At 35.1% G+C, this 23,225-nt stretch overlaps 1 protein-coding gene and 1 non-coding gene across 5 annotated transcripts in view; both read right to left on the minus strand.

Annotated features, from left to right (window-relative positions):
* The window catches only part of RC3H2 (ring finger and CCCH-type domains 2), a 48,002-nt gene that overhangs the window by 22,509 nt on the left and 2,268 nt on the right, over nucleotides 1–23,225 (minus strand). For all 4 annotated transcript variants that reach the window (XM_057313741.1, XM_026513918.4, XM_026513917.4 and 1 more), the window contains exons 2-9: nucleotides 18,618–18,914; nucleotides 16,165–16,282; nucleotides 13,732–13,965; nucleotides 7,004–7,179; nucleotides 3,585–3,785; nucleotides 2,976–3,108; nucleotides 2,743–2,861; nucleotides 1,156–1,268 (exon numbers count right to left, since the gene is read on the minus strand). In XM_057313741.1, the coding sequence (XP_057169724.1) occupies nucleotides 1,156–1,268; nucleotides 2,743–2,861; nucleotides 2,976–3,108; nucleotides 3,585–3,785; nucleotides 7,004–7,179; nucleotides 13,732–13,965; nucleotides 16,165–16,282; nucleotides 18,618–18,848 (1,325 nt within the window). In that variant the 5' untranslated portion in view covers nucleotides 18,849–18,914. The remainder of the gene's footprint in view (nucleotides 1–1,155; nucleotides 1,269–2,742; nucleotides 2,862–2,975; nucleotides 3,109–3,584; nucleotides 3,786–7,003; nucleotides 7,180–13,731; nucleotides 13,966–16,164; nucleotides 16,283–18,617; nucleotides 18,915–23,225) is intronic.
* Nucleotides 3,193–3,303, minus strand: LOC113266648 (small nucleolar RNA SNORD90). The gene has a single exon (XR_003320452.1). It is a non-coding gene; the product is annotated as a small nucleolar RNA SNORD90 (small nucleolar RNA).

Consider the following 23,225-nt stretch of genomic DNA (forward strand, 5'->3'; position numbering starts at 1 on the left):
ACTTTATCCACAGGTTAATGAGAAACCAGGTACTTCTCATTATCTGCACTGAGCTTAATGTATAAAGTTCTCCCTGTTTTGTGGGGAATGACGGACTTGGGGGTAGGCAACAATAGCCGTAAGAAGACCAGTTAGGAGGCAATGGCAGATGGACAAAAGGGGATGATTATATATAGACTATATGGCTGGAAAGAATTGAGAAATAAACATACAGGTAGGAAGCTGAACTGACTTGTTGACTACGACAATCAGGTGAAAGAAAGGTGACAAAGATGGTGCCTTTAATATGGCATGTGTAACTGGCTGGACAGGGTACACTGGGGAAGAGCAGAATGAAAGGTAGGAGACGATGTATGGGAGGAGAAAATTAGCTCAACTTAAGCTTAAAGTGTCTAAAAACAAAAGAGAAATGTCCATTAAGAGTTGATACACAGGTTGATTCAATCGAAAGGCTGGAATCAATTTTTTGGCAAGATCTCAATGACGAATGTTTTGGTTAAAAAACAAAACAACAGGGGCACGTAAGTGGCTCAGTTGGTTAAGTGTCTGCCTTCGGCTCAGATCATGATCTCAGGTTTCTAAGACCTGGCCTGAGTTGGGTTCCCAGCTTAGAGGAAGAGGAATGGGACAACAATGACTACTACTTCTTCCTCTCCCTTTGCCCCTCTCCCCCACTCATGCTCTCTTCTCTTGCTCTCTCTCAAATAAATAAAATCTTAAAAAAAAAAAACAACCCAAAAACAGAAACTTGCATAATACATACGCTAAAAAGACCAAAAGCCATAAAAAGAAAATGTATCTGCTGTACTGTTTTACCTGGGACCTTGCTGTTATCTTCAACTGAACCTGAGCAAATAAGATTGCACAGAGGGGTGTTCTTGTTCTCCACACGTGCTTAACAAAAACATGGATTCTAGCTATGTAATGGTCTAAAGTATGACCCCTGAATAAGGTTCTTAATCACTTATGTTAATCTTGCTCCCAGAAGTGAGAAGGTATAGTTTCAAAAGAAAAGATTATCTTGCAATCTAAGGAACTCTACAATGTGAACTTAACCACATCTGCAAAACCCACCACAAACTTTGAGACAGTATAAAGACACTTTCATAATGACCCCAAATTAAACCCGTATGAAAAAGAATTCGCACAACTTACTTTTCAAGCTCTTCCTGAGAATGGGCAAAAGTACAGTTTGTTCCTCGGGGACACCCTCCTTGCTGACGCAGATCTCGGCACATGCTAGTCTTGTATTTGCTGTTTGGCTGAGGCTACAAAAAAGAAAATCGGTGTGTGGAAAAGTGAGGACTCCTGGAATTTCAGAATTTTATGATTTACTCCTTTAATTATTTTTCATTAGAGAAGTAATTCTTGTGCTGAAGCAACTGCCATTCTACCATTTCCCATTAGGCATTACACAGGGTAACTCTGAACTGCCGGTTTTAAATATTCTTTCTGAGGATTATCTAAAACTGGTTCAAATATTAACGTCTATTTATTTGTCAGGCAGGCAACACAATGCCCACAAAAATAGAAGATTTTCTCATCAATTCATTGCTGTCTTAAAATGATACCAAAACAAATGATTTAAAAAGCATTTAAAAAGCCATAAGCTTTGTTCACTTAAACTTTCCCAGGAGAGGCAGAATACAATTTCCCCTGAAAGTGAAAATTTATGAAACGAACTTATTTGTTGGCTTGAGGGTACAACTCTCTTCTTAGGCTCAGAGCTGTTAAAGTTCATAAAAACAATGAGGCAAAATATAAAAAACTTCATCATAACTGCTATAACTGTATCAAAATTTAAGATGGCATTTTTTTTTTTAAAAGATTTTATTTATTTATTCGACAGAGATAGAGACAGCCAGCGAGAGAGGGAACACAAGCAGGGGGAGTGGAAGAGGAAGAAGCCGGCTCATAGCGGAAGAGCCTGATGTGGGGCTCGATCCCATAACACCGGGATCACGCCCTGAGCCGAAGGCAGACGCTTAACCGCTGTGCCACCCAGGCGCCCCGTAAGATGGCATTGTTATTTCTGTTACCTTAATAAAGATGAAACATTTATCTCTCAGTTCAAGTTTGAATATTATATTGTTTTCTAATAGAATAAGGGTAAAAGAGTGAAAAGACCACTTTGGAGTAGATTTGATCCCAGCTCTGTCACTTACTGCCACCGGGACCTTAGATTTGTTATTTAAGCTCTTTAAACTTCAGCTTGGGAACAGTAATTACCTTGCAGGTGGCTGTGAGGATCAGAAATCATATAAATAAAATAATGGGCATAGGAACTTGGCTCACAGTGATGTAATAAATGGGCATCATTAGAATAAAAAATTATACCTTAAACAACTCCTTCTAAAGTACACTGCAAATATTTTAAAAATTCAAACTCCACACATTTACGAATAGAGATTCATTTATACGAGAGCAATGGAGAAAAAAGTGACAATTTCCCTACATTAGGAAAGAATTAGACAAAATGTCTGGAAGGAATCATTGATCTATACTTGGTCAAAAATACTGATGGTGAACTCATATTCAAAATTCTCTCCCAATGGTTACTGTGCTATAAATTATTTATCAGGTGTACTAAAACTTGAGTTTCTCCCAAAAGAACTGAGATAATAGAAACCTAAAGGAATAGAGTCACGTAAAAAGTCCATTAACCAAAAAGCTTGCTCATGATGTTCAGGACGAACCTCTGTTAGAGGTAAGAGCAGTCAGAAGCGCAACGAATGTGCTTACCTGAGGTGTCTCATGGCCTTTTCTACTATAATTCTGTATGAAGTCCACAAGGCCATGAACCACTGTTTTAACAGCTACCATTGCATTTTCTAGCTGCTCCCAAGTTGGCGAAACAGCATCTAAAACAAGCCATCAAGGGTGGGAAGGGGGGAGAATTTGTTAGCAGTAATTCTCTTGTGTTATTCACCTCAAGGGTAGAAAAAGTATAAGCAACTAAATATTCTTCCACATACCTGGATTAGGGTCTATGTTTGCAAGAAGCTCTAAATGAGGCCTCAGTCTATTTAAGTTAGCTGGGTCACCCGTTCGTTGCAAAACAATTGTCAATTCCTGGACACTCTTTGCAAATGATTCTGGAGACTGCAGCTAACAAACAGAAACAGAATGGCTTTTACTCTGGTTCTTAGGACACATCTACATTAAAATGCTTCATTTAGTCAACATACTAACAGGTTTTCAAGTGTCTTCAGATTCCATAGTAGGAGTATCAATGATGAATGAAATTTTCACCTCAGAATCTGCCCTATGAAATTCATCATTAGACACTTAGAAAACTTACTTATAAGCTATATTAGCTCTCTGGGGCCAAAACAAAGATAAACAACAGACTATAAGCCAGGCTGCTTTTATGCTACTATCCTATATTTGCTTCCCTGTTGCCTCCCTTTGTTTATTTTGAAAGTTAAAAAAATAATAAAAAGAAATAAAGATAAAATAATAGAGAGCCTGATATTTAAAAACAGGCATCTCCAACTAGTTGTCTCTTTAGTTCCTTCAGAAGGGTGCAATGCTCTTCTAAGCAACAGCAATGATATAAAACAAACATCACTAATTTCACAAACCTTATCAATGATAGACTGCATGTGTGATTTATGTGCCAAGTCACCATACAGAAGTGAGGACCACTGCTCAGGTGAAATGCGGAGTCCTGCTTCCATAGCAATATGAACAATTTGGGCATCATGTTCTCTGCGTAATGCTTCGTAACTCCGAAATTCCTCCTTTAGCTGCATCAGGGAAGAGTCTTCATCCCTTTTGGTAACCTAAAAAATAGAAAGGAGAAAAAAAAAACCCATCAGAATTGGTCTGCTCTCCCCCCTTCTCCAATCGATTCTTTTGGGGGGAGAGTAGAGATATCAGATACCAGACAAAAGAAGGTGCAAAGGAGAGAATTGTCCTTATCACAAATTATTTTTGGAACAAAGCAGAACTTACATAACCCAGTACATAGTTTTGCCTTCTTTCAATGAGCTTAGCAGCTGACAGAGAAGACACTTGTAAATAGAAAATTACAGTATATGCGCTATTATAATGCTCCATGGCAACATAAAGGGAAGGCAATTAAATCTGACTTAGGGGAGAAGGAAGGGATAACAGAGAAGGCTTCCCCCACGTGAAGGCTGCATGAACTGAGTCTTAAAGAATGAATAGGAGTTTCCAGGTAAGAAACAGAATCTTAACAAGAGGATCAAGTGGTGAAATAGAAAAATGAAAGAGCAGAGCACACAGAATTAAAGACTAAGATACAGACTAGAGAAGAATCATAGAGGGCCTTATAAACTATGGTGAGAAACTGATATATGATGCTGTAGGGAATGGGAAGCCACTGAGGACCTTTAAGCAGAGGAATGACAAATCAGTCCAGCCAATGGGTAGACATATATTAGCACTGCCATGTGATGATTCAGGTATTTTCTATCACCACAAAAATGATCATTAGGTTATTTATTATTTTTATACCTGACTTAAGCCTTAATTAATACCTGACTTAATAAGTCATTTAAAAAACATAAATTCAAAAGTTTACAGTTTCACATACCCTACTAATTCTCCAAACATGCAAGTATATGACTAGATAATTTCCACACTAGATGATACCACCTATCTAAAACTTGCACAATGAAATTTGAAACTTGGCTAGGAGTCAGAATACCCAGGACTAGTACAGACTCTGAAACTCAGACTGAACAAATCATTCACACTGTTCAAAATCATGATTTCCTCATTGGTAAAATGAAAATACCTCCAAACCACCACACTGGTTGTTTCTATTGTTGGCACACGAGACAACGATACGACCCCAAGAACATGAAGATGGGAAAATCAGGTTACCAGCTGAGAATTAATAGTATTGGTTCACAATCTTTTTAGGAATATATATTTACATTATAGAAAAGTGTGGGACACCCAAATTCTAAACAACACCATCTTAGGTATAACTTAAGAGAGCGCAGAATATATGTTACTTAGAAGTCACAAAAATCCACAATCTATCCTAACCTACTTAAAGAAACACTGAGGAAACAAAAGAAAGAATTATCTACATAAAAATAGAAAAAGAAACCCAAGAACCAGACGACGGTAGCACTCACCCAACTACCATGTAGGCTACAGGGTGCCTCACAGGCAGCATAAGCATCTATTCACCTGAGTAGTAAAGACAGACACAGGGGGCTAACAGAGCCTGGTCATAATAAAGTTCTCACTACCACGCATCAAAATCACCCATGAAGCATTAGAAACTACAATTTCAGGTAATCACAATTTCTGGCTTTGAAGACCACACAATTTAAAAAGTATGACAAGTCCCACATCAGATACACCAAATCACAATACATCTGAGGAGGGGATCCAGGAATGTAAGCTTTTAAAAACCCCATAGATAATTCTGATGCAGATCATCAGCTGGGAATCCCTGCATCAAAACCGTGAGAATTGTTAACTCCCCTTGCGCGGATTCCATGCTACTCAAAAAAGGTTTGATACTCTTCGGCAGGAAAATAGCGCCAATATGATGATTTAAGTCATGTAAGAGTTGCACTTCTCATCGCGAATGAATAAATCTGATTATCCGTTGTGGGTGAATCCAAAGGGAAGAATCCACTGTATGCACCCACAAAATTCACATCTCTAAGCCTATAAAATCAAGGAAAGACCTTTGACAATGGTGATTTTACTAAAGTAAATGATACCCAAGAGAGGCCTTTTGGCAGTTAAGTCAGCATGATATCCTTTTATTAATCTAAATACTGCTTTAACATCTTAAACTAGAATGCAGCGAGGATGAAATGAGAGCATAAAATTGAAATCACTTTCTATACTAGTGTTATTCAAATGTCAGGTATTAGTAACAACTGTCGATGTATGACTACCATAAACCACAAATCAGAATGATTCCTATGGAAGAAAAAAACATATTAACTCAGGAATACACAGTGTGAGAACCTAACCAGTCACTTCAGAAAGATAAACGATCTCTGTAATTTGATTTGGTTGCTTAGCCAAAAACATAATGTTTGAGAAATCAGGGATTCATTTTTATTGTTGTCCTTAAGGGCACAAAATCTAGCACTATAACTATCAAGGAGATAGTGTCCAAGCCTCATTAGGAGATAAGTGAGTTCATCTGAACATATTTCCATCTGCAATTACCTGTTATTTCAAACTAAGCAGTCTGCCAAAAATTTTTTTTCCTGTCTGTACGGTTTTCACTCTTGGGCTTTTAAAACCAGCAAAATAGCCTAGATAAGCCTGGCTTTCAAATTTTGGTGTTTTACTTTTATAGAAGCCAATGAACCTTTCCAGTTCCAAGTCTTTGGGCCTTTCTCAAGATCCAGCCAGCAACCCCTACTCTTGTAACATGCAGGAACTTTCAAGGATTCAGCCTACTTTCCACCTCCCTCAGTATCTCTAACTACCCACAAGTCTATAAGACAATGAAACCACATTTCTAAATATCTTGGGGTTTTTCTGTCTTCTCCACAACAGAACACAAAAAAATCACACCTCCTAAATGCAAAGTGGGGCAAATACCTCAACTTTTCACTCTCTTGTCCTGAAGGCAACATTATAGGCTATCTTCAGATTAAAGGTTATAATCTAATCGCAACAGGGAATAAAATTAAAGTAATAATGGGAAATTGAAACATTTACCAACTTTTACGTACTTTTATGTAGTTTTCCATTTTAAGATGGGAAATTCATTTGAATTAGACTTCTTTAGTCTACTTCATTATCCCGAGAGTCAAGTTTACCAAACTATTTCCTTATGCTCTGTTTTGTGTTACTGACACCTTCACATATGTTTATTCCCAATAGGTAGTATCACAGATGCAAACAATGCAGAAGAAAAACAAAGTTTCCTTTCAACTCTTGGAAGCATTCTGCATTCCTGGAGACCCTAGACCAGGTAACACCCATTTTAGAAAGCCTCTGTCTCATACACAGGCATGTAATGTCTAGATGGTTGCATGCTACTTACCTTAAAACATGAAGCTCGATACAGTAGTTGCACGACATGACCAATACTTGTTTTTGATGCCTGAGGAAATCTTGGTTCTAGTCTTTGCACAACAAAAAGTACCAGTACTTTCCTTGAGAGAGCAGAACCATCTTCTAATGCTAGCAACACCAGCTTCAAGGCCTCTTCTTGCATAGCTAGAAGGAACATGCATTCACAATAAATGAGAAACCCTGGAGATCATGTCTGTCAGACATCTTTGAGTATTAGTTCATGGCGGTCCATTATCCACTGTCTATATTTCATTAGCACAAAAAGGGGACATCACACATACAAAAATACGGTTTACTTAAAAAGCAATCAAATAAAATATAATTTTTACTGAACAACCATTCAGAAAACAAGTCAACAAAACTTAAAACCTATCTTCTGCAGGTATTTAATAATCAACTACATAACAATGTTATAGTACAAAGAAAAAATCCTCATTTACAAAATACAGGAGATACTCTGACATATTAAGTAACACATAAAAAACACAAAGTAGCCTTATGGTAAATGGTAATTGCTCTTTAATGCGTGAGACTGTTATTTTGCCTGACAACAATTTTGCACATGATTTTATTTTATTTTTTTTTTTTTTAAAGATTTTTATTTATTTATTTGACAGAGATAGAGACAGCCAGCGAGAGAGGGAACACAAGTAGGGGGAGTGGGAGAGGAAGAAGCAGGCTCATAGAGGAGGAGCCTGACGTGGGGCTCGATCCCGGAACGCCGGGATCACGCCCTGAGCCGAAGGCAGACGCTTTAACCGCTGTGCCACCCAGGCGCCCCAGCACATGATTTTAAAGTGAATTTAGCCTGTGGATGCAATGCCTAAAGAAGGTATTAATTTATGTTGTTTTGTAGCCAGGGATGTATACAGTATAATCTGAATCTAATTATGAGAGAATATCAGACAAACTCAAATTAAGGAATTTTTTGTAAAGTAACTGCTGTAGGGGCGCCTGGGTGGCTCACTTGGTTAAGTGTCTGCCTTTGGCTCAGGTCATGATCCCAGGGGTCCTAGGATCAAGCCCCACATAGGGCTCCTGGCTCAGCAGGGAGCCTGCTTCTCCCTCTCCCTTCTGCTCATGTATGCGCTTTCTCTAATAAATAAATAACATCTTTTAAAAAAAAAATAACTGCCTGTATTCTTCAAGAATACCAACATCAGACAAAGAAGGGCTGAAGAATGATTTCAGATTAAAAAAGACTAAAAAGAAATGACAAATAAATAGAATAAATGATCCTGGCCTGGACTGTTTTCTGAAAGAAAATAAATTCCATTAAACACATTTTTGGAATAACTGACAAAACTGGAATACGAACTAGATTTTAGTATGGTATGTAAGTTAAATTTGCTGAGTTTGGTGAACATACTGTTGTTACGTAAGACAGCATCCTTGTTTTTAGGAAATACATTGAAGTATAAAGGGATAAAGGAGCACTGAAATATGCAACCTGTTCTCAAATGGTTCAGAAAAGAGGAAAAGGGCAAATAACATAACAAATATAACAAGATATTAAAAACTAATGAATGTAGATAAAGAGTGTACAGGAATTCTCTGCATCATTCTTGCAACTTTGGGGTAAAACTGAAACTATTTTAAAATTAAAAGTTAAAAGTGCATTGGTTCTCAAAACAGTGGAACTTAAGAGCTGAGAGCTCATCCAGAATCTGGATTAAAAATTGAACCCTTTTTCAAGTGAGGCACTGAGGTCAAGGTTCACAACTAGTTAGCATCAAAACTACTTGCAACAAGGACTTTTTAAAAAATTTGAGGTAAACTTTATATAAAATTAACCATTTTAGAGTATATAATTCACATGAACAACCATCTGGTCTATCTAGGAAACCTATAGCCATTACGCAGTCACTCCCCAGAGCCTCTAAACCCAGCCTCTGGCAACCACTAGTCTGCAGTCTGGTTCTATGGATTTACCTTTGCGGATGCTTCAAATACATGGAATCATAGAATATGTGACCTTTTTTCTGGCTTCTTTTCACTTAACATAATATTATTGAAGTTCACCTACACTGTAGCATACATCAATTTCAATCCTTTTTAAATTTTTATGCTGACTTTATATAGAAAGGAAAATATTTTATATATTTCAATTCTTTCTGTGGCTGAATAATAATATATTTATAGACAAAGCACATCTGGTTATCCATTCATCAGCTTATGCCCATGTGGACTGCTTCCACCTTTGCGCCATTGTGACGAATGCTGCTGTGAACACTGGTGTACAGTATTAGTTTGAATCCCTGTTTTCAGTTCTTTGGGGTATATATGCAAGGAGTGGGACTGCTGGGTCATATGGTAACCCTGACTTTCAGAGGAACAGCCAAATAGTTTTCCACAAAGGCTGCACCACTCTGCTTCCCAAGTTTCACCCACATCCTCACCAACTCTCTTTCCATATTTTAGATTATGGCAAACCTAGCTGGTGTGAAGTGGTATCTTATATGATTTTGTTTTGCAGTTCCTTAATGACTAATGATGCTGAGAATCTTTTCAAGTGCTTTTTGGCCATCTGTGCACCTTCTTTGGAGAAATGTCTATTCATGCCCTTGGTCCATTTTTTTACATTGTATTGTCTTTTTGTTGTTGAGTGGTGGAACAAAGGATATTTGATACCTAGTCTAGTGCTCCTTGGGTCAGGTAAATAAACAAGGAGGAAACATCCAAAGGCAGCATTCTTAAATTACATGTAAATGTGGATTTTTAAAATTACTTTTCAACTTAACTTTGTATTATGGAAAATTTTCAACATACATAAAAGTAGAGATCACATGAACCCATAAGATAGCTGTTGCCAGTTCCTACCCACTTTTCCAGTTTGCTGTGGCTGGAGTGTTTTGATATAAATACCAGCCAACATAGCATTTCACCCTTAAATAATTCATTATATATTTCTAACATATAAGGACTTTGAAAAAAATTTTATACCATTATCACATTTTAAGAAAGTAATATATATCCTTACTATCATCTAATATCCAGTCCACGTTGAATTTTTTCCCACTGTCTCAAAAATTTCTTCTTACAGTTGGCTTCTTTAATAATATCCAAATAAAGTCCATACATTGCTTTTGGCTAATACGCGTTTAGGCTTAAAAAAAAAAAACTATACCACTTTCCCACCACCCATTTCATAGAAAATTCAGTTTTTCTCTGATTTTTTTGAAGAAACAATCATTTTTCTAAACAATTCCCCACATTCCTGATGTGGCTAATTTTGTGCTTATAGTCTTTCTAAATATGTTCATTTATCCTCCTTATTTCACATAAACTATAGGCTTGCTTAGATTCAGAATGAATTTTTGTTTTTTTGAGGTTTTGTTTCTTTTTCTGCCAAGCATACTTATTATTCCGTATATTACATCAGGAGATACTTAAGGCCCAGTTGTCTCACTTTTAATAATGTTAGTGGGTTTACTAATGATCAGTGGGTTCAGGCCTCATGCATCTATAGTAAATTTTCCCAGCAACCTTACATCTAATGGTTTTAACAGCTACTAATAGTTCTTGTGTAGACCCACTAATTCATATGAGGTTGTAAATGTGTGATTTTTCTAGTTTTGACACTCTTTTCCTAAATTTATTAGCTGGAATTTTGCTAAAAGAGGAAGCTACACTCAACACCCTAAGAAACTGTCCTTGAAAACAGTTTGTAAGGAAAGGCAGAAAAAACATGCTTCACTTTTATTCTACTTTTTTGCAATTTCTAGAATAACGTGTTGGCATTATTTAGCAACTGCCAAAGATAATCGATTTTTCCTGTACCATCATTACAAAATCACGGATTTTCATATATTTTATGTTTCAATCCTACTATAGTCGTTATTCATTTTGATGTTCAAACCGCCACTCACGTCCAGTGGAAGCCCTTTCAAATTTACTTCTAATTCTGACAAGATGTCAATCATCTCTGATAGGTTTTTTGCTTTCTAGCCCAAGAATTCCCAGGCTTAACTTGTCCTTCCGTACCCTAGAACTGGAATATGGCATTTATCGAAGACTAAAGAGCCCTGCTTCTTTTTAGTGGGCAATGGTATTTATTAAGAGTCATAATCTGGGTGCTATCGTTGCTTCTAAGCTCTTTCAGTGGAGAGATCTTAGGAATAGACATTTTTAGAGAAAGAAAAGTAAATGAGTTGTACTTACATTGACAATTCAAATGTAAGACTAAAAAGATTTTTACATAAATTCTTTGAGTTCATACTTGTATCTTTTTCTTTAAATGCTGAAAATCTTGGTTCCTGATGGCATTAACATAATTAATTACTTGCTTTATCTTACTGTGTGCCTGAATCTACCTTAGGATTATATATCCCATGAGGGATATAAAAAGCAAAACACTGTGTTCCAAAGTCACCTGCAATAATTCATTCCTGATGAATATGCTACCAACTTAACGTATGTTTCAGCTTTTTTGTGTTTAGATATTGTTTTGTCTTACTCTTTTTAATTAAATTTTAAAAATCTATTTTTACTAAAAATTGTTTTATAATTACATAAAACATTTACATGGGTCCCAAATATAAAACAAGGTACATTCAATGAGGTCTAGTTCTGTCCTGGTCTGCCTTCTCTTGGTTCCTCCTTCCTCTATATAAGTTTATTACTTTTAAATTTCTCCTACCATTGTTTCTTTTGGAAAATATAAATAAACACAGCCAATGGTTATATCTCTCTCCCTTAGATAAAAAATACTATAGTAAGCACACTATTCTGCACTTTTTGTTCTTGTTTTTAAAGATTTTATGTATTTATTTGACAGAGCGAGAGCACAAGCAGGGGGAGCCGCAGAGGGAGAGGGAGAAATAGGCTCCCCACTGAGCAGGGAGCCTCATGCGGGGCTTGGCTGGGAAAACGACCTGAGTCAAAGGCAGACGCTTAACCAAATGAGCCACCTAGGCATACCTGTTTTGTTTTATTTATTTTCTTTTTTAAAGTAAGGTCTATACCCAACATGGGGCTTAAACTCATGACGCTGAGATCAAGAGTCCCATGCTCTACTGACTGAGTCAGTCACGTGCCCCTTTTGCTTTTTTTTTTTTTTAACCTAACATATATAGAGATCATACCCTAGCAGAACATATACATCTTCCTCATTCCTTTCAACAGGTGCAGAGTACTCCACTGGAAGGATATACCAGTTTATTAAACAAGTCTCTTCTTCATAGACATTCAGGTTGTTTCCAGATGTATGCTGTTACAAATAGTGCTTTGTATTCTGCATTCTGGGGGTGCCTGGCTGGCTTAGTCGGAAGACCACGCAACTCTTATCCTCAGGGTTGTGAGTCTGAGCCCCACGTTGGATGTACAGATTAAATAAAAACTTAAAAAAAAATAACTATGCGTTCTGTGTTTTCTGCTGTATCTTTGCGATAGATTCATAGAAATGGAACTGTTAGGCCAAAGAATAAGTGCGTAGGTGATTTTGGTAGATGTTGCAGAATACCTCTCTTTAAAATGTGTACCACTTAGTACTCCCGCCATTACTGGATGAAAGCTACCTGTTTTCCCACAGCCCTGACGACAAAATACACTGTCAAACTTTTGAATTCTGCCAATCTGATACATGAGAAATGGTCAATATAATTTTTGTGACTATTTCTCTTGATATGAGAAACACTGAATACGTTTTATATGTTTGAAGGCCGTTTACGTTACTTTTTCTCCTGCGTTTTCTGTTCATATTTTTTGCCAAATTTTCAACTGGGTGGTTGGTATCTTTTTCTGAGTTTTTAGAAGTATCTTACATTGTAGTTATATTAGTCCTTTGTGACAGAATACAAACATTTTTCTAAGTTTGTCATTTTTTTACTTTGCTGATATTTTCTGTGATGCAATTAACAAATATTTAGTTATATATCAGTCTTTCCTATTGCTGCTTCTGGATTTGGAGTAAAAAAAAAAAAGTGTTTCCTATACTAAGTCATAGAAAAATTCACTCTTACATTCTTTATTAGTTGTATGATAGTATTTTTTAGTAACAAGTATTTATGACCTACTTGGAATTTAAGTAGCTATGGTGTATAAGAAATATATCCAATTTTATCTTTTTCCACATGTCTATTCAGTTGTCCCAATGGCACTTATTTAAAAAGTTTCCTTCACACACACTCACACACAAAATCCGGTATACCTGACTGTAGTTCTAAAATCAGAAAGGTAAAACAATAAAGCTTCTAAAAGGTAACAGAGAAGTGCACTTCATTCACAACCTTGGTATAGGTAAAGATTTTTTAAATAGAATGTAGACGGTAATAACTATGAAGGCATCATCCCCAGTGATTCTTATTTTTTGTGCGTGTAATTTCTGTTTTCCAAGTTTTCAAGACAATTTTTAATTTTTTTTCATTAAAAAAACCCAAAAAACAAAAAAACTTTACTTTTCCTTTCCTTACTACCTATACCATCTTAGGCCTCTCTAACCCAGTTTTTTAAATTGTAAAAGTAGATCTGTGTCACTTCTTTTAAAGGCTGCTAAAGATTAAATGAGGAATTTATTCTAAAATGTTACAGCACTATCACATAGATTATGATTACAAAACTGGTTTATCTTTAATTATGTGAAGATTTGTATGTATACATAAAGATGGGTTGAGTCTGGGGATTCTCAGCTAACTCTAGAAATTGGCATCCTCTCGCCCTGGTAGTCAGTAAGAGAGACAAGATAGTGATCTATCCTACCTGGCCCTAGAAATTGGCATCCTCGAGCCCTGACAGCAGCCCACAGGTTGGCAGATAATTGCTGGGGATTCTGGTGCTGTAATATTAGTTCTGTTACAGTTCTTTCTCCAAGTGAACGGGCTGCTCGCATGGCCCTGACACGACCTTCTTCCTCCACCAGTTGACAGTTTACAAGTGTCACCAGTTTCCTTTGCATTGGACGGCTCAGTGCACTCTGGTTCAAACTAGCTACACCTTTAAGAAAAAGGAAAGAAAGTAAAGTTTCTTCAATTAAATAAGACAAGTTAATTTTCATTACCCATACTTAACTATGAAGCCATAATTTGTAATGAGTCCTTCCACTGTTTTAACAAGAATATTCTGAATCTGTTTATTGAAGTCTAATTTGCAGTTACTTCAAATTTTATTTAGGTATCTTGTTCTCTGGGTTCCATGTGCCCCTCGAGAGAGAGTACTTTGGGTTTACTCAGTCTCTTCTCCATCCAGTTTATTAATGAAAAGTTTAATCAAAAGTAATGATTAATAACAGTTCTAATTTTATTGTATAGATGATGTTTAGAAATACAACTTTATGGCAAGCTCTTAGATCATAATCCCTTTTCCTGACTCAAGGATACGCTCCAGCAATTCTTTCCTCTCTCCCACATCATTACTTCTTCCCTTTCTGTTTGATCGCTTCCATTAGCATACAATAAAAACAAGCATGCTGTTATTTCATCCATCTTAAAAATAAATAAATCTTTTCATTCATCCTTCTTTGCCTACCAGCTCTGCCCCATTCCTTTCTTCTCTTTTGTAGCCAATTCTCTAGAATTATCTATATTCACTATCTCCAAATTCCTTGCTTCACAATCTTTAAAACCTACTCCAATCAAGTTGTTGCTACTATCACTTCATCAAAACTGCTTGTCATGACAATTACCTCTACTTTGCTAAGTCAGTGGTCAATTCTCAGTCCTTACCTTACTTTACCTTTCAACAGCCCTCAACACAGATAAGCACTCCTAATTCCTTTAAACGCTTTCTTTACTTGGCTTCCAGAACACTCCATCCTCTTGCTTTTCTTCTTTCGTTTTATTCCACGTCTTCTTTTCTGATTTCATCTTTTCTTCCTGACTTCTTAATGTTAAAGGGCCCAGTTTTTGTTTTCTTCTCTATCTACATTCACCACCTACACGATCATGTTCTGCTGCTCTCCCCCTCACTCACACTGCTCCAGGCACACTCTCCTATTATTGTTCTTTGAAGATATTGGCATGCCTTGGGGACTTTGCTTCTGCCTCTCAGGAACAGTCTTTTTTTTTTTTTTTTTAAGATTTATTTATTTGAGAGAGAAAGAGTACGAGGGATCCCAAGCAGACTCTATGCTGAGCACAGAGCCTGATGCGGGGCTTGATATCAGGACCCTGAGATCACAACCTGAGCGGAAACCAAGGGTTGGACACTTAACTGACTGTGCCACCCAGGTGCTCCATCCTTACTGCCTCTCTGGAACACTCTATTCCCAGGAACCTACACGGCTAACTATCTCGCCTCTTTCATCTCAAGTTTAGAAGCTACCTTCTTAATGAGTCCTACACTAACCACCTTTTGTAAAATTGCAACCTGCCCTTGTCCCCTCACCCTGACATTTCTGATCCCTCTAAATGTATTACTATACTTCCGTAATAATTATCAATTGTAACATACTATATAACTTTTTATTATGTTTATCATTTATTATACTTTCTCCCTTTTCTAAAACATAAGGGCTATGAGGGCAAGCATTTTATTCATGTATGCCAAATACCAAAATAGTGCCCAGCACTTAGTACATGCTTGTTAGATATCTGTTCAATAAATGAATGATTAAATGAATGAGGAAGACAGGTTGTTTCTCAAGGAAATCACTATGTCCTCAATATTCAACAGTTCACAGCACAGAGCAGGTATAAAATAAATACTTGATTGATTCATCTATGATATGTGGGTCACTGGGTGGGTGGTGATGAACAAAATAGAACTCCGTTTCTGTCATAACACTTAAAATAATTTATTGCACTTAAATGCTTATCACCCCCAATAGACTGTGGGCTCTATGAAGGCAGGGGCCCTAATCACGATAAGTGCTCAACAAAACTGAATGAATGATTGAATCAATACACGAAATTGTCTTAGTAGGACTTATTAAAATTAATATTCTGCTATAGCACTATTATTTTAATGAATACAAACTGTAGAAATCTCAACATATAGTGTCTGATGAATTCTTAAAATAGTAACAATGTTGGTTATTTTCAGAAAATAAAAATAATGCTCACCATAAAAAACTTTCCAAGAACTGTCCAAACTTTTAAAACTCAAAATTATTTAACAGGGTATCAACATCAAGTCTTTCAAAGTAAATGTATTACCAAATCCTGCTCACCAGTAAAAAGACTTTTATGAACTTACCTTTACCGCCACTTAGTGGTTTCAAGTAGAGTGCCAAATCCTCAACACATTTCTTTGCAACCTCATAGTGTTTGTTCTCACCTAGATTACTTAACTTTATTGACTGATGATCTGGTACCTAAAAACAAAGAAAAATTGAGGAAATACATGCATCTAGCTCATGGAACTGTTATTTATATAACTGAAAATAATCTTGGTGAGTATAAAATTATAATACAGAGACAATACATCAAGGTAGTTTAAGTAAAATTAAAGCCAAACACCTAGCCAAACTACTTTCCAAGAACCAAGGTTACCATATTTAATAGCAGGGGCTCAGTGTATTAATAAATGGAAAAAACAGCAAGTAGTTATTAATATTGTATCAACGTTAATTTCCTAAGCTTGATAACTATGCTACAATTTTGACAGATGTTAACATTAGGGGAAGTTGCAGAAAGCTATACAGGTTCTCTGTATTACAGCTATTTTTTGCAACTTTTAAAAAAATATTTCAAATAACTAGGGAAAAAAGTACTTAGCACCTTTTCACTATATAATTTTATTATATTTGTTGATATGATAATGGTCTGTCCCCTTTTTGTAAAATAGAAGCACACTGTATTTTTTTTTTTTAAGTAGGGACTTGAACTCACGACTCGGAGATCAAGACCTGAGATTGAAAGTCAGACGCTCAACTGACTGAGCCACCTAGGAGCCCCAAGACACAGTACTCTTAATAAAAGGTCAAAACTTGGGCATAAACTGCAGCTTTGCCACTTCTATGAGTGATCTTGAGTAAATCACTTAACTGCTCCAACTCATGGTTTTCCTATCTGAAAATGGAGAAGAAAATCCCTATTTCATACTGCCACTATGAAAATTCAATTTAATCCAACAAATATTTGTTTATGGAGTACTTAACATGCTCCAAACACAGTTTTGGGCATTAGACATCTATCAGCGAGCAAAACAGACAAAATTTCTTGCCCTTGTAGAGCTTACATTCTCGTGAAGAGAGGATGGAGCTGATAAATTAAAAAACATAATAAATAGGTAGTATGACAGAAAGTGATCAGTAAAAATTACATGGCAAGGACAAGGGAGATTGGGAGTGCTGGAAAGGGGTTGCAATTTTAACAGGGGTGGTCAGGATAGGCTTCCTTGAGAATCATGACATTTGAATAAAGACTTGAAAGAGGAGAGGTAATAAACATTCTAGGCAAAGATAACAGTCGCTACAAAATCCCTCAGGTGGGAACATGTTTGGCATATTTAACAATTGGCTAGGAAGCAATATAGCTTAAGCAGAAAGACCGAAGGCAGTTGTAGCAGGTGGGGCTTTAAAGGTAATAATCATACTGTATAGGTCTGTAGACTATTAAGGACCAATTGAGAGGACATTTATAAATGACAAACATAATACCTGACCTATATAGCAGGCGCTAAATGGCAGGTAGCTAGTATTATTACAAAGAGTTTACAGTATTTATGGATCTCAGATGCCACTGTTTGCAAAAGGCACCATTATTTTATGGGCCATTAAGAAAAACTGCTGCCAATTATGACATACTATTGATTATAGATGCATCTTGATTTCACAGTGTCTAACTGGATTATGAACATTGAAAAGAAATTTAAAAGAAAAACTTCAAATATCAAGACACTAAAAGAATGGACTATTTTTTAATTCACTGAATTTTCTAAGAAGTGATTAATCAGAAAAGTCCTTACTTTCTTGCTTTAATATATAGTGCATGATGTACAGAATTTCATCTTCTTCCTCACCTGTAAAATGGGGATAGTAACTATCGGAAGAGCTATGGTAAGAATTAGTAATAATAGATGTTGAATACTTACTATCATACCTAACATACAGCAAGCCCTTATTAAATGGAAATTATTTTAAGTCCAGGCTCTTGATCTGATTCAGTAAAATGATTATAAACAAGAAATATTAATTTCATAACATATGAGTAGAAACAACTGTGCAGAATTTGTTACTGATACTCTGGAAATTGATTTTTTATGTATACATCCCTAAATAGATCTTATTTTCTCATTTGTAATATTATTCTGAAAGTCAAGTGAAGTTAAAAAAAAAAAAAACTCCAAGACCTCCATTTGAGGGTCCTAGTTGGTTGATATCTAGCCAAAGTTTTTTTTATATTTCTTTTCATATCACCTAATGAATATGCTTATTTAAAAATGTTCCTTATCCACTAATATCACTTCTAAACATAAATGTTGATCACTGCATTGAACACAAATATGCAACTATAATGGAATTTATGGTTTTGCATAAGGATTTATGACATTATCTAAAGAAAATCTTTTGCAGAATACAATCATGACATCAGGTACACTGAATATTTTTGATGTCTCAAGTATCACTAGACACACTTTGTACCCCTTAATGAACAAAGTTCTATAATTATTACATATACCAAATTAGTAAAATCTTGAAAGCTTACCTGGGCTCCAACTAACTGGAGAAGTGCAAAGTTGACAGGAAGCACATCAATGTCTGTGTTGATGGCAGTCTGGTCAAAAGGACAAGCTTTTCGGTGAAGTTTATTCAAGCAGGTCTTGCAAACAGTGTGTGAACAACCTAAACTGATGGGTTTGTGCACATTCTCATCAAATTCATTATAGCAGATTGGACAGGACAGAAATTCTGTCCATTGAGCTGCCTGCACAGGCATTGTGAAGCTGGATGCTCGGGTTAGCAGTCTAGCAGATCATTATTTTGCTGTGTAGTGTTTTGTAAGCTGGAAATGGACAAAAGTAAAAATTAACCACATATCATTCACCTTTTAAGAGTTAACTGCTTAAGTCAACCATCACAGCTTCGAAACCTAAAACACTCTGAATAATTTTATATGTTTTGGATGTCTTTTTCTTTAAATCTATTTGCTGAATTTGTTAACTTTCTGAAATTTTGTCCAGAAACAATATCTGAATAGTGTCCTTCTCAACTAAACATATTTATATTGGTTGCTCAAATAATAGTCGATTATCATTACGTATTTTTCTTAATGGCCACATCAAATAAGTAGATTAACTTTCCATGTTTCATTTTTAGGAACACAAACTACTTTGGATTGCTTGGGTTTTTGGATAGCTACTACCCCCAAACATATTAAGAAAATGTCTAAGAGTTATTGGACTTTGAAAACTATTGATCCAAAGAATATCGTAGTGAGTCAAGTGTGAAGACACAGCCACCTGAATGACTAAGTCAGTCAAGGATATGTTCAACTTGGCAGCTTCACAAAAGAGGAAATCTCTGGTCAAGATTTGACTAAGAGGCTAACAAAGGTACTGAAAATCAAAGTATGTGAGAGGATGATGATAGAGCAGTTTGTCCAAAAATGGGAAAAAAAAAAGATGCTAATCTTAAAATACAGAAATACAGTGCCAAAGTTAAAAAAAAAATTGTCTTACAAATCTAGAATGTGGCTCCCTACAACACTTTTGACAACATTATCTTTTGATATGTTTGAAAACATATCTTTTACTGAGAGAGATATATAGATACACAACTTCAAACTGTCAGGTCCAATGAGCAAGATATGGAAGAATAAAGCAATATTCTCATCTAAGAATTCTAAGCAGAAAAAAAAGCAAAATATAATTTTTTATCTTTACATATGATTAAAAGGCACATGGAAAAAAATGACAGAATTCTTTTTCCTAAGACTAAAATGTTCATTCGATGATTTTTAATAAAATAAAATATTTGGTATCAAAACTATACTGCACTCTAATTTAAAATCTTTAGCTACCTAACTTGAACACTCTACATTTCACAAATTTTTCATATCTTCAATTCAAAACTTACATAAGTCTGACAAAAGCTCTCTGGTGAACAGAAATCTAGGTATTTAGGGCAATTAAATAGCCACTACTTTATTTCATAAGAATGTTTACCAACCCAAATATCTTAGTTCCACAGAAATCAGATGTTTAAAACTACAGTCAGATTTAAGACAGAAAAGTATATAACTGATTCTCCAATATCCCCACATCCAAATGAAGAATTTCTTTATTTTGCTTTTATGTTCACAACAACTAAGGTTTCAAAAAATATCTTGGTAAATGAATCACAGCACTTGTTATATAAAAAGCACTCTGTACAATCTCTCCTCAAACAGCCCTAATGTAAAGTATCTAATATCTTTATTTTTAAATTAGCCAAATCTTGCAAGTTATACTTATTTTATACTTGTTATCCTTAATATTGCCACCCCATTAATGCCATCAATCTTAAACCTGGTTAGTCTGCTTCCAACTTTTGAGATGAGCACTAAACAGGTAAACCCATCACTTCTTGAAACTATTCAACATTTGAAATGTTCAGTTTTCTAGGCTGTAGAATTATACAAGCAAAAGGCCTCTGAGGAAGAAGGCATTTTATCTTAAATCTACTACTGAGAGCCCTAATTTAGTTAATAACCTGAACTGATAAAATACTTATCAAGGCACTGCATCTAGTTTTTCATAATGGCCACCTGTTTGGAAATACTAATTTTGTGGGTTAGGGTATCACAGCCACTGTGTAATAGGAAACTAGCGGCAAATACTCTTTCCTTATTTCGTTTTCCAAGATCACCCTGAAATGCTTTACATTAGTAAATGAGTTGGGGGTCAGAGAAGCTGTTAAAAGTTTGAACTAAACATAAAACTGCTATCTTTCATATTTTCTTTCACCTGTTAGTTTTCAGGTGTTTCAAACTACTCCAGAATATATTTGATAGTTTCATGTTATAATATCCTACATGTGTTTCTACATCTACAAACACCAGATGCTGTAATATAATTAATACTGAAAAGTTTGATTTCTAGTAGAAACCAAATTAATACCTTAAAAAAAAAAAAGAAAAATTCTGCCAAAATTTGTCAGTAATTCTGCCAAATTCTCCTGCTGTGTGTCAAACTTTCTGACATGAAAAGTATGTACTAAATTCTCCTTATATAATAAAACATAAAGAAAAGTTTGATTTTTTAAAATGTTTCCTTCAGTACCATTACCAATAAATTCTAGATTCCTCAATTAAGATAAAGACAAAATAAATTTTTATCTAAAACACAGCAGCAGTTTATATAGTCCACCAAAATGTTTAATTCGTGAGGGCAAAAGCGACTTTCATTTCTTTTTTTTTTTTACTTTCATTTCTTTAAAAAAGGCACTTTGTAAACATTTACCTAGGAAGTATTTTTATAACCAAAAATCAAAAATGATAAATAGCCTACTGTCTTTATAATTTATTTTAACAAGCATCTAAATGAGCCATGGCAAGCTAAGAATATATACTGATGTATAAAACTTCTAGATTTATACTAATAATTCCATGGTAACTTACTTGACTCTATGGAAGTCTAAATTGCTAATAACACTTACAGTTAACAGTCAAGTATCAAGCCTGAAGATACTCCCAAAACCTCTCAAACTGAGGTAAAATTGATTAAAAAACTCAAAACAAAAAGCCCACAACTCTAAATACATAGACTATTTAAGAAAAACATTTTAATTAAATTACCTGTATTAACTAAGTAACTTTCAGTTACTAATTAATAAAATTGAAGAAGAACAACAAGATAAAGCAGAGAAGTAACACTACATTAGAGGTGCAACCTTAAAAAGATTTTCCTCAAGTAATTTTCTAGGCTATAAGTTCCTTGTTATGAATACTAAACTTGTAAAATAAATTAAGACATCTCTCATGTGATGCAAATTATGCATTGCTTTATTAAGAGCAAACTGCATACCAGCCAAGTACTTTCATTTTTTATTACTAGTCCACCATGACATTATGCAGCCAGTTCTGGACTATGTCACCTGATTTTAAAGTGCGAGAATAAAGTTTATGCTTCTTTTGCTATTGTATAATTAAAAATATCTAGTATTTTACAATTCTCTTCATAAAAATGTAAACATTAAGGCTCAAGTCTGTTAATTAAGACATTCATTGTTTTCATTTTAGTTCACCCATGTGAGGAATTTAAGCTACTGAAATGAAAAGTACTGAAAAGTACTTCTCAGTTCAGAAACCTCACAAATAATTAGTTTTGGACTTCAAAAATAATATTTAAAGCATCAGGTACAATTGAGACCTTAGCCGATAAAACAGCAAACAAAACCGATGGAAATAATCGGCAAACTCTAAAACTCAGCACTCAAACATACTAAAGGGAATGGAGGAAAAGGAACTGAAGTACAGTGTTAAAGACTGCTATTTTAAGTGACTTTAGTATAAATTAGGAAAGATATAGGACTCAAGCTTTTTCTTAAATCCACTCTGAGGCTAAACTCCGTTTTTTAATCAGTATAAGATTTAACTTCCCACGTCTTCAAGTAGAACACTAATGGGGTAATTTTCTATCTTAATTAGCATATCCAGTAAAGTTTTTCAAGCGATGACAAAACATGAACAATATTTATTTTTGAGACAGAACTTAATTACTCACTTCTGCCTATCAAATAATGGTCACTGGGTAACTTTATCCTTCATATTAACAAAGTCCTTAGCTTTTTGATTATTCTGACTGCAAGACGATAGTCTGTCAGGAAATTTTTGGTTTTCCTAAGCCTACTTTTATTCAGGTAATTTATTTCTCAGAAGAGCAGTGCTGTTTTAAACGGTACTGTCTATATAGAAACACAATGTGAGCCACAAGTAAGTTAAAGTTTTCCAGTAATCATATTAAAAAAGGGAAAACAGATGAAATTAATTTTAATAACATAATTTAACCCAATTTATCCAAAATATCCTTTCAACATGTAATCAATATAAAAAATTATTAAGGTAGCTTAAATTATTTTTTTTTTTGCACTAAGTCTCTGAAATCTGGTGTGTATTTTATTTTACATTTATACCACATCTCAATTCACATTAGCCACATTTCAAGTGCTCAATTGCCACATGTGGCTATTGGCTTGTATTGGGCAGTGCAACTCCACAGTACTTACAATTATAAAGTAATAATCAAAACTAACTTTTATTAAGAATTTGTGGTGAAAGTCACAACTACACTTAAGAAGTTTTCATAAAACTAGAAAACCTGAAAAACAGAAAGAT

The sequence above is a fragment of the Ursus arctos genome, unplaced genomic scaffold (genome assembly GCF_023065955.2).
Source record: "Ursus arctos isolate Adak ecotype North America unplaced genomic scaffold, UrsArc2.0 scaffold_18, whole genome shotgun sequence".
NCBI classification, from domain to species: Eukaryota; Metazoa; Chordata; class Mammalia; order Carnivora; family Ursidae; genus Ursus; species Ursus arctos.